The sequence below is a fragment of the Pelodiscus sinensis genome, chromosome 1 (genome assembly GCF_049634645.1).
Source record: "Pelodiscus sinensis isolate JC-2024 chromosome 1, ASM4963464v1, whole genome shotgun sequence".
Taxonomy (NCBI): Eukaryota; Metazoa; Chordata; order Testudines; family Trionychidae; genus Pelodiscus; species Pelodiscus sinensis.
In genome coordinates, this window is record NC_134711.1 from 137,790,025 (window position 1) to 137,808,443 (window position 18,419).

The 18,419-nt window shown below is 50.0% G+C and overlaps 1 protein-coding gene across 4 annotated transcripts in view; it reads right to left on the minus strand.

Moving 5' to 3' along the window:
• Positions 1 to 6,632: 6,632 nt before the first annotated feature.
• The window catches only part of EPHA1 (EPH receptor A1), a 50,746-nt gene continuing 38,959 nt past the window's right edge, over positions 6,633 to 18,419 (minus strand). For all 4 annotated transcript variants that reach the window (XM_075903409.1, XM_075903415.1, XM_075903424.1 and 1 more), the window contains 10 exons: positions 17,977 to 18,070; positions 13,797 to 13,852; positions 13,365 to 13,490; positions 13,085 to 13,270; positions 12,551 to 12,612; positions 11,978 to 12,187; positions 11,271 to 11,420; positions 9,473 to 9,666; positions 8,992 to 9,147; positions 6,633 to 7,704 (listed from right to left, as the gene is read on the minus strand). In XM_075903409.1, coding sequence (XP_075759524.1) covers positions 7,626 to 7,704; positions 8,992 to 9,147; positions 9,473 to 9,666; positions 11,271 to 11,420; positions 11,978 to 12,187; positions 12,551 to 12,612; positions 13,085 to 13,270; positions 13,365 to 13,490; positions 13,797 to 13,852; positions 17,977 to 18,070 — 1,313 coding nt within the window. In that variant the 3' untranslated portion in view covers positions 6,633 to 7,625. The remainder of the gene's footprint in view (positions 7,705 to 8,991; positions 9,148 to 9,472; positions 9,667 to 11,270; positions 11,421 to 11,977; positions 12,188 to 12,550; positions 12,613 to 13,084; positions 13,271 to 13,364; positions 13,491 to 13,796; positions 13,853 to 17,976; positions 18,071 to 18,419) is intronic.

Sequence of the window (18,419 nt, forward strand, 5' to 3'; positions counted from 1 at the left end):
AAGGCCAGCCGCCCTGCGCTGCTATGCCGCATGCAGCCTCCCTGGCTGAAGAAGCTCCAGCAACCTCCCACGGGTTGGAGACTCCTGCTGGCACCGCTTGGTCCCCATCCCTGCCTGGCCCCTTCCCTCCCTGCAGCTCCCGGGCGTAGAACCGTATTTGGTGTCCCACTCACTTGCAGCATGTTTTGTGTGTTTACCCAGGACAGCATGTAGTTTGTCTTATTTTTGTGATTAACAGTGTGTACCATGAGGATGGTATTTACATTTTTGAGTCTTGAAAGTCAAACTATTAATGTAATTTTCTATTACTGACAGGCAACTGTTGCCTCTTGCCGAAGATCACTTGCAAACTGAGAAGCAACTGATGGCTGAGGCATCCCATTAGCACTTTTGTGGTCAATGTGAATGCTTGATGCTTCTAGCAAACACGAGTATTGTGTCCAGTTCTGGGCACCACATTTCAAGAAAGGTGTGGAGAAATTGGGGAAGGTCCAGAGAAGAGCAACAAGAATAATTAAAGGGCTAAAAAACATGATCTGTGAAGGAAGACTGAAAGAATTGGGCTTGTTTAGTCTTGGAAAAAAGAAAATTGATATGGAATATAACAACTTTCAAGTATTTAAAAGGGTGGAAGGAGAGAAAAATTCTCCTTAACCTCTGATGATAGGACAAGAAGCAACGGGCTTAAATTGTAGCAAGAGCGGTTTGGTTGGACATTAAGAAAAACTTCCTGTCAGGGTGTTTAAGAACTGGAATAAAGTGCCTAGAGAGTTTGTAGGATCTCGATTACTGGAGACTTCAGTGCAGGTTAGATATACACCTCTCAGGGATGATCTCTACACGGTGCTTGGTCTTGCTGTGATTGCAGGGGACTGGACTTGACGACCTCTTGAGGTCCCTTCCAGTTCTAGTGTTCTATGAAGAGGTTGTGTATCTGATTCACAGGTCTTTCTAGCCTGAATAAAAAATCAGGCAGCAGGAATACTTGTTGCTTTACACACAAGTTCTTACATTTAGTCTATCACTTCACAAGCATTTATCTACTGCTAGCAGCATCTCGATGAGTTATGTATATAAATGCTCTATTTGACAGTCACTATTGTTAGAAAATCACAGCTTTTATTTTACCTGCCTTTGCATATACATGTAATCTTTTCTGACTGATACTTATTTACAGCTGAGCTAATCATTCTAAAGCAGTAGTAGGTGCTCTTGATTTTAGTGTTGAAGGCTTCAGGTTTCTGCACTGAGCTCTGTGGAATATGTATGCATTACATATGCCCCTTATGCAGGCCTCAAGTCATACCATAATGTTAGTTCTGTTGCTTGCTGACTCAGAGTTGTAAGAACATGTGCACAATGGGATGTGCTTCTCTCAACTTCAGCAACTACAAGCTCACCATCCTCGGGCTATCTAAGAATACAGAATGTAATATGGAGATGAACCTCTCATACAGCTGGAAGGGACCTTGAGAGGTCATTGAGTCCAGTCCCCTGCCCTCATGGCAGGACCAAGTACCATCCATGACAAATTTGTCCCTGATCTCTAAATGGCCCACTCAAGGACTGCACTCACAATCATGGGTTTAGCAGGCCAGTGCTCAAACCACTGAGCTATCCCTTCCCCCAAATGGAAAACAATCTCAATTATACCTATAAAAATAGTGTTCTAAATTGCATAGCTTATTTTAAAATAGGGAGTGCCTACACGGCACTTATGTCGAAATAGAGCACTCTTCCTCCGACTTCCCTTACACCTCGTACAATGAGAATCACAGGAGTCAGAGTAAGTCTTCCAGTTCGACATTAATTCAAAATAACTGCCTGCTGTATAGACATAGACTAAGTTATTTCAAAATAATGTTGCTGTATAGACACACCCGTGGTGTGCATTCTGTCTCTCTGATCATCTTTGTCACTCACTTCTGCATACTTTCCAGGTTCTCTACATTGACCAAAATATCACCACCTGTGTCTTCCATGCTACATCTGTTAATGTACCTTAACCTGGCATTTGCTTTCTTTGTAACCGCTTCACAGTGCTAACTCATGTTGTTTGAATGCCAAGCCATTTGCCCCCTATTCCATATTTGTGCCTTTTTTTCTTAAGTGCACCTCACATTTGTTTTCTTCATTTCATTTTGTTGTTTATAGCCCAGTTCTTTATCAAGATCCCTCTGAATTTTAGCTCTTTGCCAAAGCATTTGGTAACCCCTCCACCCAGCTTTACATCATCTACAAACTTGATCAGCGTGCTCCCTCTGCCTGCAGCCAGGTCACTGATAAAGATGTTAAGCAACACAGGACCCAGAACAGAGCCTTGTGGAACCTCATTTGAGCCTTCCATCTAATCTAACACTATTCCATTTATAGTTACTCTGTCTGTGGTTCTTTAACCCATTATGTATCAACTTAATAGTAGTTCTGCTAAGCCTGCATTTCTCCAGCTTGTATATCAGAATGTCATGTGGGACCCTGTCAAAACCCTTGCTGAAGTTTAGCTATAATATGTCCACCATGCAGCAGTTGGGTGTGTAGTACACACAAGCTTTTGTGCAATGCACTTGTGAGAGGGGTCAGAATGAAACCTGCAATAGGAAATCTAATTTTGGTATTTTTGTGTGCATTTAAACTTAGGAATACTTCCTATAGAAAGATACTGATGTGCTTGTGTTTGCACAAGAGAATTGACCAGCAATCTAATAGCTGGAATGTGAATGGCTGCATACTTGCAACTCTGCACAACAGAACAAGAAACTAAGTGAATATTCTTTCCTATTCAAATGGCATAGGATTAGGAGCATCACAAACTTGGGCTACTGCCATAAAATTCTGCAATTTTGCAGATGGCAAACTGGATCTTTTCCAGAAAACTAGTCTCATGGGTTAGTATGGGGCAGAAACTATGTACAAAGCATACAAAATGGATACGCTGCATCTACTTTGACTGCTACGGTTCTTCCACAGGGAGATGCTTTGTTGAGACTCTGTAGCTTTATGCTGGAGGTATTTTCCTGCTCTTATTAATGAGTGTGTCTAGACTGGCAAGATTTTGCGCAAAAGCAGCTGCTTTTGCACAAAAACTTGCCAGCTGTCTACACTAGCCACTTGAATTTGTGCAGGAGCACTGATGTTCTAATGTAAGAATTCAGTGCTTCTTCTGCAAATACTTTGACGCTCCCGATCAGAGATAAGTCCTCTTGCGCAAGAATATTTGCGCAAGAGGGCCAGTGTAAACAGGCACCTTAATTTTTTGCGCAAGAAAGCCCGATGGCTAAAATGGCCATCGGAGCATTCTTGTGCAAAAGCATCCATGCCCAGAATAGACGCGCTTTTGCACAAAAGCACTTTTTGCGCAAAAGCATCTGTGCCAATCTAGATGCTCTTTTGCGGAAATACTTTTAACGGAAAAACTTTTCCATTAAAAGTAGTTCGCAAAATCATGCCAGTCTAGACGCAGCCATTGTGTTTTCACCTGTCTGGCCTGAAATTCTGGGGATGTGCCATTATCAATCCCAAGTAAAACATAAATGGCATATAAAAACATAAAAAGAACAGTTGCACGTGAGGGCTTATTCCCGAGTGGGAGCATCATAGTTCTTGCTCAAGAAGCACTGATTTCATATATTAGAACGTCAGTGGTCTTGCATAAGAACTCGCGGTCAGTGTAGACAGGCAGCAAGTTTTGGCGCAAAAGCGGCTGCTTTTGTGCAAGATTGCACTAATGTAGACACAGCAGTGGTGTCTTTCATTGTACCTGTGACATCCTAATTTTTGCCCGCGCTCAGTGCAACATACTCCCTACAGCTGTTCCTTAATTTGCAAAGTGTTCCAAATGCATATGCTCTCAGTATCCTTTGATTTAGACAAAGGTGTACCAGGCTCCAAGCCAGTAGAGCAGGGCCTCACACATAGCCTTTTCATTTGTCTGGTGTTAATGTTTCTGTATACTTCACAACATTTGTTAAACAAGGATCCATACCTCACCCAGGGGCAGACAAAGATTCTTTGCTTGTCACAGCTGAAAGAACTGACATTGCACAAGCTTATGATCACGCTACAAACCTGAAGCAAGGGTGCCTGTGGGATGCTTGCCACATTGAAGATATGTAAAGACCCTGGGAGAAGCCTGCATGAAAACAAAGGCTTTGTACTTAAGCCGCTGCAATAGAACATTGGCAGGTTTTCTACACCTGACATACAGACCCTACACGATTTGCAGAACTGCTATTTGCGTATTCACAGGTGTCTCCCAGCCTGCGGGGGGGAGCCAGCAGTCCCAGGGAACTCAGCTCAGCTCCCACGGTGAGTTGCTTGCAGCCCCTGTGGTGAATTTGGGAGCTGTGGCTCTCAGAAGTCACACATTTTACCAATTGCGATGGTGTTAGGAACTCATCCACCACGAATGGCAAGGGGTTCCTGTACTTCAAGCTGCTGCTTGGCAGTTCACTTAAACCAGGGGTTTTGTATGCTTATTTTCTGGAGTCCTGCCATAAAACACCTGTGTCCTGACTCCTCACAAGTGCACACTGCTCACAACTAACATTGGAGACAATGGGAGCTGAGGGTCAGTGCCTCAAAGAGGACCTTAAAATAGTGGTCATGTGCAACTTTATCTCTGTGCCAGTGTTAGTGCCTTAGCTATCTTAGCTACACTGTTCATGCATGGAGGGGGGGGGGAGAAGAGTTGCATTCAGCTGTGCCAGAGGTTCTCTGCCACTGTCGAAGAACTGAATAATTGTGTGCAGCCAATAATGGACATACAGGATGAAACCCCGTTGTTCTTGTGCATTGACTGAGGGAAGGCTCCTAGGGAAAGCCAGTATCTGAGCATGTAAGTACTGCTCCCTTACCTACACTAGGGCTGCATCTAGACTGGCATGATTTTGCACAAAAGCAGCTGCTTTTGCGCAAAATCTTGCTGCCTGTCTACACGGGTCGCGAGTATTTGATCAAGAAAACTGACTTTGTAATGTACAAAATCAGTGGTTCTTGCGCAAATACTCTGATGCTCCTGCTCAGGGATAAGCCCTCTTGCACAAGTATTCTTGCACAAGAGGCCAGTGTAGACAGGCAATGTTAATTTCTTGCGCAAGAAAGCCTGATGGCTAAAATGGCCATCGGAGCTTTCTTGCGCAAGAGAGCGTCTACACTGGCATGGATGCTTTTGCGCAAAAGCATATGCCAGTATAGACGCTCTCTTGCGCAAATACTTTTAACGAAAAACTTTTCCATTAAAAGTATCTGCACAAAATCATGCCAGTCTAGACGCAGCCTAGGGTTACAGCATAAGTTAGGATGATAGAAGGGAATTTGTTACTGATGTACAGCTTGTGAGTAAATGTGCCTTTTGCAGTGCAAATAAGCTAGATGGCCCTGTGCATGCTCTGCCAATTTTGGTGTTGCGTAGAAACCAGGCTGCATCAAGCTTCTGAATCCATAGCAAGTAGGTTGTCTCATCACCCTGTCATAGTCTGGTTTATTAGGACAACCACTTGGTTTTAGGTCAAAAGGTCAAACTATCCCCCTCCCCCCGCTATTGCTGCCTTAAAACACTGATGAACTTTTTAATGGTGGCTGTTGCCACTGCCGGCTGCACCCTTTGTTTTGTAAGGACGCAGAAGGCAAACGATTCACTTGAGTTCTCAACAATCCTCGGGAGGGATCTCAACTGCACTTGGGGTGGCAACATGCGCAGCTATAGAGCCTGCCCCCTTCTGGGGTGAGCACAAGCCAAGATTAGGGTAATTCTGCATCCCAATGCTGCCTTTTGCTAGTTCAAATGCCTGCTTTCCCTTCATGCCTTTTGTTCCTCCACTGTGGCCCATGGGCCTCCAGCACCCAGGGACAGCCCTCTGTCTTTGCCAGGAGCCATTGGCTTTCCTGCAGCACTCAGAAGGGCTGGGGGCTCTCAGGCGCAGATCAGCATGTGGTGTGTGATCATGCCGCTCAGATAACTTGTCTTGTGATCAGGCCCAGAACTAATTGTTGGGGGAGGGGTGGAAGAGTGTCTTCTACACTGACAGCCTGGAGTAATGGTGTCTGGCCAAGGCTCCAGGCCTGGGGCTCCTGTTGAGCAGCCACTATTGTTCGTCACTACGGTAATTAAAATGCTACCTTGCCCTCCAGTGGGGGTGGGTAGGAGTGTGCCTGGGAAGGGGGGAAGGGAGTAAGCAAGCCTTGTACTGTAAACAGAAATCTCCAGTCTCTGCTGCTGGCTGGTAGTAGAGTGGGGCTCTCTTCCTGCAGTGGGGCTGCAGAGCCAAGGAAGTGTCACTTTCAGAGCCGCAGCTGAGAGGGTCACCTATAGTGGTTTCACTCAAGTGCTTGCATGGTGGACCCCTGTGCCGCTGCAGCAGGGCTGTGATCTGTCAGATCTTACTAGCTCTGCCAGGGCAGGCTGGAACTTCCCCAGTGACAATACAAGTGAAGCAGCTGTAATAGAGCAGTAAGTCCTGCCCCATTAGTGTGTGGGTCTCCCCTAGTTGAGTACCTATTGGGGTACAGGGAATGGAAAAAGACTGCTCAGGGGTCAGCAGTGCAGTGAGAGCCTATGCCCAGCAGAGCTGGCCTTTGCAAAACACATCCTACATCTGGGCACCTGTGAAAGAAAGCTACCTGTGGGGCCCACATAATAGGCAAGGCAAGCCACAGCGTCCCCACCTCTGCCACAAGTTTATTTACAAAAAATGTTACAGTCCCTGAGCACTGAGACGTTAAAAATCCACATGGCTTGCACATGGGAACAATCCCACCCCATCTCTTGCAGCAAAAGCAGCCCATCCCACATTTGGAACAGGCCCCAGGGGAGAACAGGTACGGAGTGGAGGACTCTGTCCCTGGGATTGCCCTAGCGGTAACAGGCAAAAGGGAAGTACAGGCCACATGCTGGCAAGGTTTGAGCATCCCTGCTTCGGATGAACTCTGGTTCGGTCTCACCGAAGAATCTACAGGAAGCACATGGAAAGAGCAGCATACCCCATTTCCTTCTCTTTCAGGCTCTCCTCTCCATTGCTGGGAGAACAGGGCAGCGGACGGTAGGGGAAGCGGTACCCCATTACTTAGTGTTATTGGCAGATAGTTCTCACTGTGGTGAGTATAAGATTAATCCTTACCCTGATCTCTGCAGATGACTGTACCTGCTTCAACATAACAATGAAGCAAGGAAGGAAAACGCACTGTTGCAGCAGTGGAGGTTCCCCAGCAATTCTCCTCTATCTTTCAGTTCCTGTCACTCAACAGACAGGGCTGTCACCCCATGTCTCTGTGCATCCCTAAAGACTTCCCCCTCAGAATCACAGAGGCCCGAGTGGGTGCTGCAGAGGCTATTTCAGTGCAGTACAGAATAGAGCACAGGAAATGGCCAGCAGCGGATGTTGGAGCTGAAAACGCAGTCCTGGCTCTGGTCTACGTTCAGCACCCTGCAGCTTCAGTGCACATGCACGGTCAGATGGAGCAAGGCTCAGGCTGGGCCGAGGGGGCAGGCTTCCTAGGAGAGTTCTTTTTATCCTGTTAGTTGCTTTGATCACCTCAGTCTCTCCTCTTGGAAATAACTGCAACAGGAATGCTCCAAGTGACGCCCACTGGGCTTGGGAATGTTGGCAGCTGGAAGGCCTGATGCCCAGTTACTCCTTGAAGCCCTGGATGCTACAGAGAATCCTCTTCTGATGGCCTGGAAGCACTATCCCCATCTTCTTCAAATCCCTTGAACAGATTGGGGGAGGGAGGAGAGAAAGATCAGCTGAGTCACTGCTCTTGCTCCTGGTTGGTAGGGGAGGGGCACATTCTGTGGAAACCAAACCCTAGGACCAGTTCCTAGGTCCAGGCACGTCTCCCTGCCTCCGGCTTAGAGCCTGCTGCCTCCAGTGCCTTCCTCTGTAATCAGTGGATTTTAGGACCCTTGGCAGTGCTGCCACCAACACCTGCCTGCTAGCTGCTACCTTCTTGCCATTAGTATCTGGGACATAGGGGGGAGCAGACAGGCACCCTGGGCACTGAGCTTACACATCACTGACTATTGTAACTAGCCCAACTCTTGCACCCGTTATCTCCCCACCACCACATAAACCAGCCCCTTCCAGTGTCCCATTCCCAAGGCCTCTGCCCTTCTACGCTTATGTTCCCTTGAATCGTGTACTTATCCATTCCCTGCCCCTATGTGCCCTGCCCATTTCCTGATACCTCAAGAGAGCATGAGGCCTATGCCACTCTCCCAGCCTGCTCTCCCTCCTCCCAACTGAGCCCTAACCACGGGCTCCCCTGATGCCCAGGTTCAGGCTCCATGTGAGGCAGAGACTTGGCTCTGCTCCTGGATACACTTTCCCCTCTGGGCTGAGCAGGAGACAGCCCCCTTTGCAGGCAACCGAGACCCAGGAAGAGCTTTGGCGTCTCCAGATCAGATGTGCTGTATCTGGAGCAGATTGAAGGCCACTGCGATGCTAGAGGCAGTAGAGCAGAGCGCCTGGACAGCTGACTGAGCCAGACCATGGAAAACTTGTCCCTGCAGAGCCTCACATGCCGCCCTCCCTGCTAGCCTGTTCAGAGGCTGATGCAAGCCCTGCTCCTCCTTTCCAAAGCCCTGATGGGCTTGGAGCAGGCCTGTGCCAGTGCTGCCTCTCAGTGCTAAAGCAGAACACCTGCCGGTGGCTGATGGGAGCCCACTGTATGCCTGCAGGACACAGCAGAGCCTTTAACTCAGACTTCAGACAGGAGGGGAGGGCAGAGCAGATAAGACAGCCTGTAAGGAGGGACCGGGTTTCAGCTATGGAGCAAGCTCCAGGGAATTAGGCTGAGCTGGGTTTATCACCTTATCGGAAAGGGGCGAGTCCAGAGAGCAGGAAGGGGGTACCAAGAGGCCCCTGGCTAATTTGTGCTGGAGGCGTGTTCAGACACCAAAGGGATGGTGGCAGAAGATTAGTGTGGATCTTGCCCCAGGCTCTACTGGCCAGAGAGAAGCCAGAGCCACCCCGAAGGGCCGCAGTGCCTACTTACTCGGTAGTGAGCTCTAGGATGGAGTCCATGGTGTCCAGGCCAGCGGTGCGGAAGCTGATGATGTAGCGTTTCATGCGGATGGATTCCAGCCATTCTGGGATTGACTGATAAGGGATCCCATCAGACCCACTGCAGCTGGGGAGCCGCAGCGTCACCCTGGGGACAAAAAGTCGTCATCAAAGCAACTGCCTTCAACAGAATGGCAGCACCCTCAAACTGGGACTTATCTAAGGGGCAAGAGTGCCCTCTGCTGGGGCCAGGCAGGTATGTCTGCTCCCTGCACTCCCTGGGACCCAACCCAGCAACCTTCCTGGGCTGGCACCAGGGAGACAGAACTTCATTTCTTGCACACACAGGCCTAGAAGCTCCTCTTCCCTGTGTTGTCAGTGCCCCAGCCTCTGGGAAAGCACAGATGCTGAACCCAGGAACCCACAGCATTCTCCTCTCAGATCTGCAGTACCCCCCAGCCCAGCACCACTACCTGGGGTCGAAGTCTGCAACGGCGCGGAGCAAATGGGGGCTGGAGATGAAGTGTTCCAGCTGGTCCTGGATCTCCTGGAAGCGGGGCCGTCGCATGCGATCATGTGACCAGCAGCCTTTCATGAGCTCATAGAGGATAGATGGGCAGTCCACTGGCGGGGGGAGCCGGTACCCATCCTCTATGCTCTTCATCACCTACACACAGAAGGGCAGAGACTTGTGACTACAGCCCTGAGCTGAGACACATTTCTATGGGAAGATGGAAATCAGTATCCACTCATCTGCAGGACTCTACTCCCTGGAGCAGAGGTAATGTGTGTGGGAGGAGGGGGGTGGGCCATGACGGGTCACATGCTACCAAACGTTGTGGGTGGGAGGGGCTGGCCAGCAGTGAGGGCGGAGAAGTGGAACAAGGTGGCCCCAGCTGCTTTGCTCTTCCAGCCATGCTGCTCTGGGGGAGAGGGTGGGGCCACCTCGATGCACCCTGGCAGGAAACAGAGCCATGTGGCCTGGGGAGCAAAGCTGGTGGGGCTAACTTGCTCCACTTCCCCTGCAGTGAGTGCGGGGGGGTGGGGAGGAAGGAGAAACTGCGGACCACTGCTGCTGGTGCCAGCCTGCTAGTCCCCCAGGCCATATCAGTTGGGGCAAGAGGTGGAGCACGGACAGGACAGAGGTGGGGAGAGTCAGGTCCTGCGACAGAGGGGATTGTCCTGGTATTTCCCTAGTCTGGGTGGGGTCACATGGCCAGCCCAGGAGATGATGGAACCAAAAGGAGAAGAATGGGGTGCTGCCACTCCCAGGGCCCAGCACCTCAGGAAGGCAGCATCTCCCAGCCATGCAGCTCTACTGTTTCCAGACCCGCCCCAGCAGAGCTGTACGACCCCAGGCAGGAGCCACTGCTGTATGGAAGGGACAGCTGCATGCCTGGGATAAGCTGCCAGCACAGGGCGCAGGCTCCTGGGAGTGGTGGCACCATATTCTTCTCCTCTGGCCACGGATGGAAACTTGTATTCACACAGGGCTCTACTTGTGGGCAGATTCTACTGAGGGCAGGACACCACTGAGATTATCCAGGAGGGGCTGGAACACCTCCACCGGGAAAGCCCATGCAATGGTCACAGTATCTTCTGGGGCCCTGAGCAATGTAACGCAGATGGGCTCACTTCGGAACGGTTGTGGGGGAAGGTCAGTGGGCAGTCGAGAGAGGGATCAGGAGGCTTGAGGTGCCAGGGAAACAGTAGAGCTGCATGGCTGGGAGATGCTGCCTTCCTGAGGTGCTGGGCCCTGGGAGTGGCAGCACTGATAGGTATAAGAGGCTTTTAGGTGACATTTGCTACTGTCACCTTCCCCCCCACCCACCCCACACACACACGTTCATCTTTCCAGATGTGAGATATGGGGGTCTGTGGGCATAGCCCAGGACTGGTAGGGGAAGGGTTAATAGTCTTGGAGGAAGAATCCAGCAGGCTGACCTTGCTGAGCACAGAAAGTCATCCTTTATCTTTATGTGGGATTCCCTTGCTTAAGCAACCCTTCAGGGACCAGCCTGCTACCTGGGGGAAATACAGGTGACGCTTCATTAGGAGGCTGGTGTTTTTGTTTCCTGGCCTCTCCAACATGAATGAGGTCCAGGTAATGAGCTTATTCCAGTGTCACAGGGCTGGGGTCTGAACACACACGAGCAATGGCTGTTCTTAGAGGGTGGGGTGACACAGCAGGGGCTGCAAACTGTGTGCCTTCTCGGTTCCATTCAGCCTATGCCCCGCCCTGCCTGCTCAGCACAGCCCCGCCCTCCTTACCTCCTGATTGGTCATGTCTCCGTAGGGCTTGTCCCCGAAGGACAGCACCTCCCACATGACAATGCCGTAACTCCAGACGTCGCTGGACGAGGTGAAGATGCGATGGGCAATGGCCTCGGGTGCTGTCCAGCGGATGGGGATCTTCCCGCCCTGCAGGGAGGGGTGAGAGCACAGCTAGCAGTTATCCCCGGGCCGTATTTCAGCACTGTTCGGCCCAGCAGAGCCCCAAGTGAATTACAAACCATACCTAGCAAGGGGCCCGCTTCACCCACTGGGCTAAATAAGGCAACTTTAAGTGAGTGACACGTTTTAGAGAAGACATGAAGGAGACTCCTTTATACAACGGAATCCAGAGGGGGGCAACATGGTACCATCCAGGTTGGAATTTGGTCAGGACACAGTGGTTAATCCCAAAAGTTTATATAAAAAATGGCACAGGCTAAAGATGTTCAGGACTTTGGTGGTTTGCTCCACCTAAAAGACAGCCCCCCAAGTACAGTGCTGGCAAGCATCCTACCAAGGTCAATACTGACTCCATAGGGAAGAGGACCACCATCCGAGTTACCCACCCCCACCATGCAGGTCTCTCATCCAAATCCTCACGTGGCCTGGCCACCCTTAGCAAGGCGGTTCAGGGGGCTCTCTACCCACAATGCACAATAACTCCACTTTGAAGTTAAGACCCTGACGGCCCCAAGCCACGGTACCTTGGTTTCGTATGTCCCCTCCGCATTGTTTTCCAGTATTCGGGAGAGGCCGAAGTCAGACACCTTGCACTGCAAGCCCTGAGTTACCAGGATGTTGCGGGCAGCCAAGTCCCGGTGCACGTAGTTGCGGTCTGAGAGGTAGGTCATACCCGAGGCAATGCCTTGTAGCATAACTACCAGCTGGAGAGAGCTGAACTTGTCCTCGTTCTCCTGCAGAGCAAGGCGGGGTGGGGGGAGGAAACAAGCCCATCAGGTCACTGGAGTCTGCAGATTTCTCAGTTTACAGTTTCTTACCAGCTCGCAAGCCAACATCACAGGAGAGAGGATCAGAAGAGAGGAGGGGGAGCCCTTTGGAATCAATCAGGGACCCACAGTCCAGTCCCCAGCAGGGAAAGCCCCATGGCAATAAACAGTCTGACTGGGATCCAGCCTCAGCTGCAGGGGCAATTCCCAATGAACAGAGCTCTCAGAGTGGAAGGGGCCACAACGGCCTAGTTTCCTTGCACCTCAGCACAGGCAGTGGCCAAGAAGTGCCCAGATCATAGGGACATGTTACAAACTTTGGTCCCTCACCCGGAGGAAGGTGTCCAGGGCTCCATTCTCCATATACTCAGTGATGATCATCATTGGTTTCCCTGGAGCAAGAGGAAAAGAGCATCACCCACACTGCATCCTTCTGCACTAGAGGACCCGCAGCACACCACCTGGCTCCCTCGCCCACAAAGCAGCATGACTCCTCATTTCTCACTGACCTGTTGTGTCCTGCACCTCACGCCCCCAGCTCAGAGCCCAGCCCCAGCCATCTCCCTGCCTTTCTCCTAGACCACATCCAATTGCCCATCCCCGCTCAAGCTCCAGGGATTAATTCATACCTTTCCTCTCCTCGTGCCACAGAAGAGACACCCTTTCTCCTCATTCCCCCACTATCCCTTCTGGGGGCGGTCATGATGGTGTCCCCGGCTCCCACAGGCCTACATCCTTCTCCCTGCACAGGCTAGAGGGCAGCACCCTTTTCTCCTCTAGCTCTCACAGGAAGATGGCCGTCCTACCCTGACCCAGGACCCGCACGGTGATGCCCCTCACTGCCCATTCCACATGGGTTCTTACGCTTGGTGACGACCCCCTCCAGGCGCACAATGTTGTGATGATTGAATTGGCCCATGATCGTTGCCTCACGCAGAAAATTCCACCACTGAGAGTCCGAATATGTTGACTTTAGGGTCTTGATGGCAACCACAATGCGCTCCTTTCCTGGCAGGCGCAGGGTCCCACGATAGACCTCCCCAAACTCCCCTGCAGCACCACAGAGACAGGAGGTTACCGGGGCAGGAGAGATGTGAGGGAAATCCATGAACAAGGGCACAGAGTCAGCTCCAATGAGACTTACCCTCCCCAATAACGTTCTCCATGGTGACACAGGCCATATCTAGCTCCTTGGTGAACTCCAAGACCCCTCTGCTTGGGTCCTCATAGGGCTGTAGCTCCACATAGGGTTTCAACCAGATCTTCTCCTCTATGGCACAGGAAACAGAGAAAAATAAACACCATGTCACCAAGATTCCTGGGAATCTCTTGACAGTTCATGATTCCTGCAAGAATCAGAGCAAACCAGCCGACAATCATATGTAGACAAACAGAGCCACTCGGAGAAGAGACAAACTAAACTCCAAAGTCAATGCTGGCAGCTAGAGAAGCTGAGTCAGAGCCCAGCAGTCTCTCTCATTAATAATGTCTGACCCACTCCAGACCTTCCCCTGGACCCACTGCCCTCGCTCTCTCTCAGCAGAGCTCCCCACCCGTTCCCGGCTTTGGATCTCACCTCGATCAAAGGTTGAGCTGTCATAGTCTGGCCCTGCTTGCCGGTGACAGGTTCGCCTGGAAGACAGAACATAAGAATGGCCATACTGGGTCAGACCAATGATCCATCTAGCCCAGTATCCTGTCTGCTGACAGTGGCCAATGCCAGCTGCCCCAGAAGGAGTGAACAGAAACAGGGAATCATCATGTGATTCCTCTCCTGTCATCCATTTCCAGCCTCTGACAAACAGAGGCAAGGGACACCACTGCTACCCATCCTGGCTAATAGCCACTGATGGGCCTAACCTCCATGAATGTATCTAGCTCTTTTTTAATCCTGTAAAAGTCTTGGTCTTCACAACATTCTTTGGCAAGGAGTTCCACAGGCAGACTGTGCACTGCATGAAGAAAAACTTCCTTTTGTATGTTTTAAACCTGCTACCTATTAATTTCATGTGGTGACCCCTAGTTCTAGCGTTATGGGAACAAGTAAATCTTCTTTTTGGATTGAGCAGTCAATCAACAGATCTCATCTTCTATGTCGCCTTTGGTGAGCAAGTAAACCAATCCTTGTTTGGCAGAGCTGATTATAGATGTCGCATAAAAAGCTGCCAACTGCAGACGTTGTATGTTCTTTTTGGATCCTCCTCTTTTCCTGCAATGCCTGGATATGCTGACTTTTTCCCTTACTTTTTCCATACCTATCATGATTTTATAGACCTCTGTCATATCCTCCCTTACTCTCCTCTTTTCTAAGATGAAAAGTCCCCGTCTCTTTCATTTCTGATCATATGGCACCCATTCCAAACCCCTAATCTTTTCTGTTGCCCTTTTCTGAACCTTTATGTCAATATATCTTTTTGAAGATGAAGTGACCACATCTCTACATAGTGTTCAAGATGTGGGTGTACCATGTGTCATGATCATGAAGGGTTAGCCAGCATCCTGGGGAATAAGGGGTTAAATATGTCCCTTACCTAAACCAGGTGGCAGGCAGCCAATAGAAATGTAGGTAGGAATTTCAAACTGTGACAAAGGAATTTTTGGGTTTTTCCCTCCTTTGTCTGTAGGAAGGTTTCTCTCCAGCTATTGAAGGCGACAGGATGTCTCCCTCTAAGAAAATACTCTTCAAAGTCTGTAAGGGTATGTCTACACTACAGTGTTATTTCAAAATATCTTATTTCTAAATAGCTTATTTCAAATTAATGCATCTAGACACAAAATGCATTTCGAAATAGCTTTTTGTTATTTCGAAATAGCGCGTCCACACTGAGTAGACACTGAATTGCATTTAAGGCCGGCCGAAACCAGGTCCGGCAGGGCATCAGGTCAGGATTTACTTTATGTGTCTGCTGCCTGAGGCTGAGACCTGTGCTTAAAGGGACCCTCCCCAGACAGCCAGTTCTCAGGTTTCCCTGCTTGTCTACCTCGATGAGGGACAGCAAAGCATTTGTGTCTCTGCGTGCTCTGGTTGCCCTCACTCGGGACACCACAGCACTCTGCAACATGGAGCCAGAGCTGCCCCTGGGCACTCTGGTGCTTCTCTGGGACACGTTGCTGTGAGCCTGGCTGCACTTTTTGCAGGCTACCACCTGGGAGGTCCAGCTGGGGGCTGTCAGTATCCAGGAAGCCCTGAGGGAGAGCTTCCACTCTGAGGAGCACTAGGATCCTCCCTGGTCTGCCCCACGGGGGGGCTTATAACTTATTCCTCCCTCACGTCCTTCCACTTACTCCTCCCTAACCCCCCTTCCTGATGTCAAATAAAATACATGCATTTTCATGAACACAAACTCTCTTTATTTAACAAAACTGGGGGAAGGGAGGGGGATTAACCTCTGGTGAGACTGGGGAAAGGAGGCAGGAGAGGGAAAGAGAGAGGATGGGAAAGGGGAGGGGGAAACTTGGGAGGAGGGAGCTGGAAGGGGGAAGCAAGAGGACGGGGAAGCTCAGGGCTGGGGTTGATTTTCATGCGAACCTGCTCCTGGGTTCACTTGTGGCCTTTCGTGGCCAGGCTGGCAACTATCCTGCTATAGACGGCCGCGTTCCTCCGTCTAGTGCAGAGATCATGGATGTTGAGGGCACCCCCCCCACACACACACACACATACCTGAATAAGGTCCATGATCTCCACCCTGGCCCAGGAAGGTGCCCTTCTCCGGGCCCTGGCAGGCTCCTGGGAACTGGCAGACTGCTCCTGGGGAGCGGTGGAGGGCTGGCTGCCAGTGGCTTGCTGGCTCATGTTTTGGGGCCACTGGGTCAGGGGCAGTGACTGCTGGCTCTGGGCTGGCAGGCTTGGAGCTGGCACAGGCACTGTGGCCAAAGTCTACCCCTTTAAGGGCTCTGGGGAGGGGGGATGGGAGAGGTGTGTGCTTGGTTGAGACCAGAGTGGCCATCAGGGCACCCTGGGAAGGTTGGAGGCCCCCTATTTCGAAATAAGTGTCTACACAGCACTTATTTTGAAATGGCAATTTCAAAATTGGTGTTATTCCTCATGGAATGAGGTTTACCAAATTCGAAATAAGCACTCCACTATTTCGAATTAATTTCAAACTAGCGGTTTGGCTGTGTAAATGCTAGAGTTATTTCGAAATAACTTTGCTGTGTAGACATACCCTAAGTAGGATAAAGTTTAGATAAATTCGTTAGGTTTTATTGTTTCATGGTTTGGGAAATGGGATCTGGTCTGAGCATTTAAAAATGGGTTTTACTCTCCTTTGTAAGTACGTTCCTGGCCCATGGTCAATTTCTCCTCCATGGCTACATCTAGACTGGCATGATTTTCCGCAAATGCTTTTAACGGAAAAGTTTTCCGTTAAAAGCATTTGCGGAAAAGAGCGTCTAGATTGGCACAGACGCTTTTCGCGATCAAGGTTTTTTTGCACAAAACAAATCTGAGCTGTCTACACTGGCCCTTTTGCGCAAAAGGACTTTTGCCCGAACGGGAGCAGCATAGTATTTCCGCAAGAAGCACTGATTTCAGACAGTAGGAAGTCAGTGTTCTTGCGGAAATTCAAGCGGCCAGTGTAGACAGCTGGGAAGTTTTTCCACAAAAGCAACTGCTTTTGCGGAAAAACTTGCCCGTCTAGACACAGCCCATAAGTATATTATTTTGTTACTGTTCCATCTAGTCATTATGCTTGCAACAGGAATACTGTGGTGATAATAAAAGTTCTTTTTCTTTCCTTTTTACTAACCTGGTATTGGTTAATTTGTGTGTCCTGGTTTGTACTTTAGGGGTGAGATTTCCCAAGTAGTCTCTCCCTGGTTGCTTAATATTTGGGTGGTGGCAGCGGAGATTTTATCCCCAAAATCTCGGTTAAGATTTTGGGGGGAAGTTTTATACCAAAGCCTGGTAGATAAGGTTTTGAGGTACTTTTGCTGGCCCCCATTTCTGCATTTATCATGCCAGAGTGGGCAAGGAGCCATGACACCATGTTTTTAATGATTCCTAACATCAACTATCTTGAGCAGTTTGGCATCATCTGTGGGTGTTCCACTCTAGGTGATAGGTTGCCCGGAGCTGCAGATCGGAGCCTTGCAAAGCAGTTTCCCTTGTGAGGCCTCATATACACAGGAAGCGTCTCGAGACGCTCCCGCCCGAGTGTGCCAATCACGCAGCTCAACCCCTCCCTTTCAGTTCCTCTTTTACGCCTGAGTAAATAAGACTGTGAGCAGAGGGGAGGAAGGGAGGGTCGCAGAACACCTACGGGGACACACATCTCAAATAACAGTTGTTACTGCACAAACTAAGTAACTCCCTTTTCTTCTTCGAGTGACATCCCTGTGGGTGCTCCATGATAGGTGACTACAGAGCAGTATTCGACTCGGATGGCAGGAGTCAGAATCATTGTTTAACAGTGGTGGACAACACCACTGTAGCCACTGCTGAATCGGAAGCGAATTGTGGTAAGATGGCATAATGTTTAGCAAAAGTGTGGTCTGATGACCACGTGGCAGCTCAGTAAATGTCTCTTAAGGGGACACTGTTCAAAAAGGATGCAGAAGTAGCTGAAGCCCTATTAGAATCTCTAACCAGTCCCTCAATGTCTATCTGTTCTCTCCCCAATGGACGACCAAGCCCTACCCCATCCCCCCCACACACATACACAGCCAGGCTCCTCACTTCATAGTTCCTTCCTCACAGTACCTCCCGACCCCTCTCCGGCCTGTACCCTTTTCGCCCAGGAAGGAGCAAAGTTTACCTTTGTGTGAAGATGATCCCCACGACCAGCCCGATGAACACCAGGATTCCAAAGATAATGGAGACCAGCACCCCACCAGATGGAGCCCCAGTGTCTGTGGGACAGAGTAACAGTCACACACTTTCCCCACACAAATGCAAAGACCGGCATTCCCCGCCCCAGGCTGTGGCGACTGGGAAGGCAACACCCAGCCTTGTCTAGCAAGTGGTACTGAACAAGCCAGGGCCATCTGCATTCCTTAGTACTGGGCAACAGTGCAGGACTACAAGTGGCTGGAAATACCTGCTGTGTCATTTCAGTGAACATGGGGATGGGAGCAGGGAAGGACTAGTGCTGACACATTCTGAGCTGTGGCCATCTGCCAGAATGGACTTTCTGTGCTAGTGCACAGCCATGTGACACTCTGAGGGTACATCTACACTTGCTCCCTAGTTCGAGGTAGG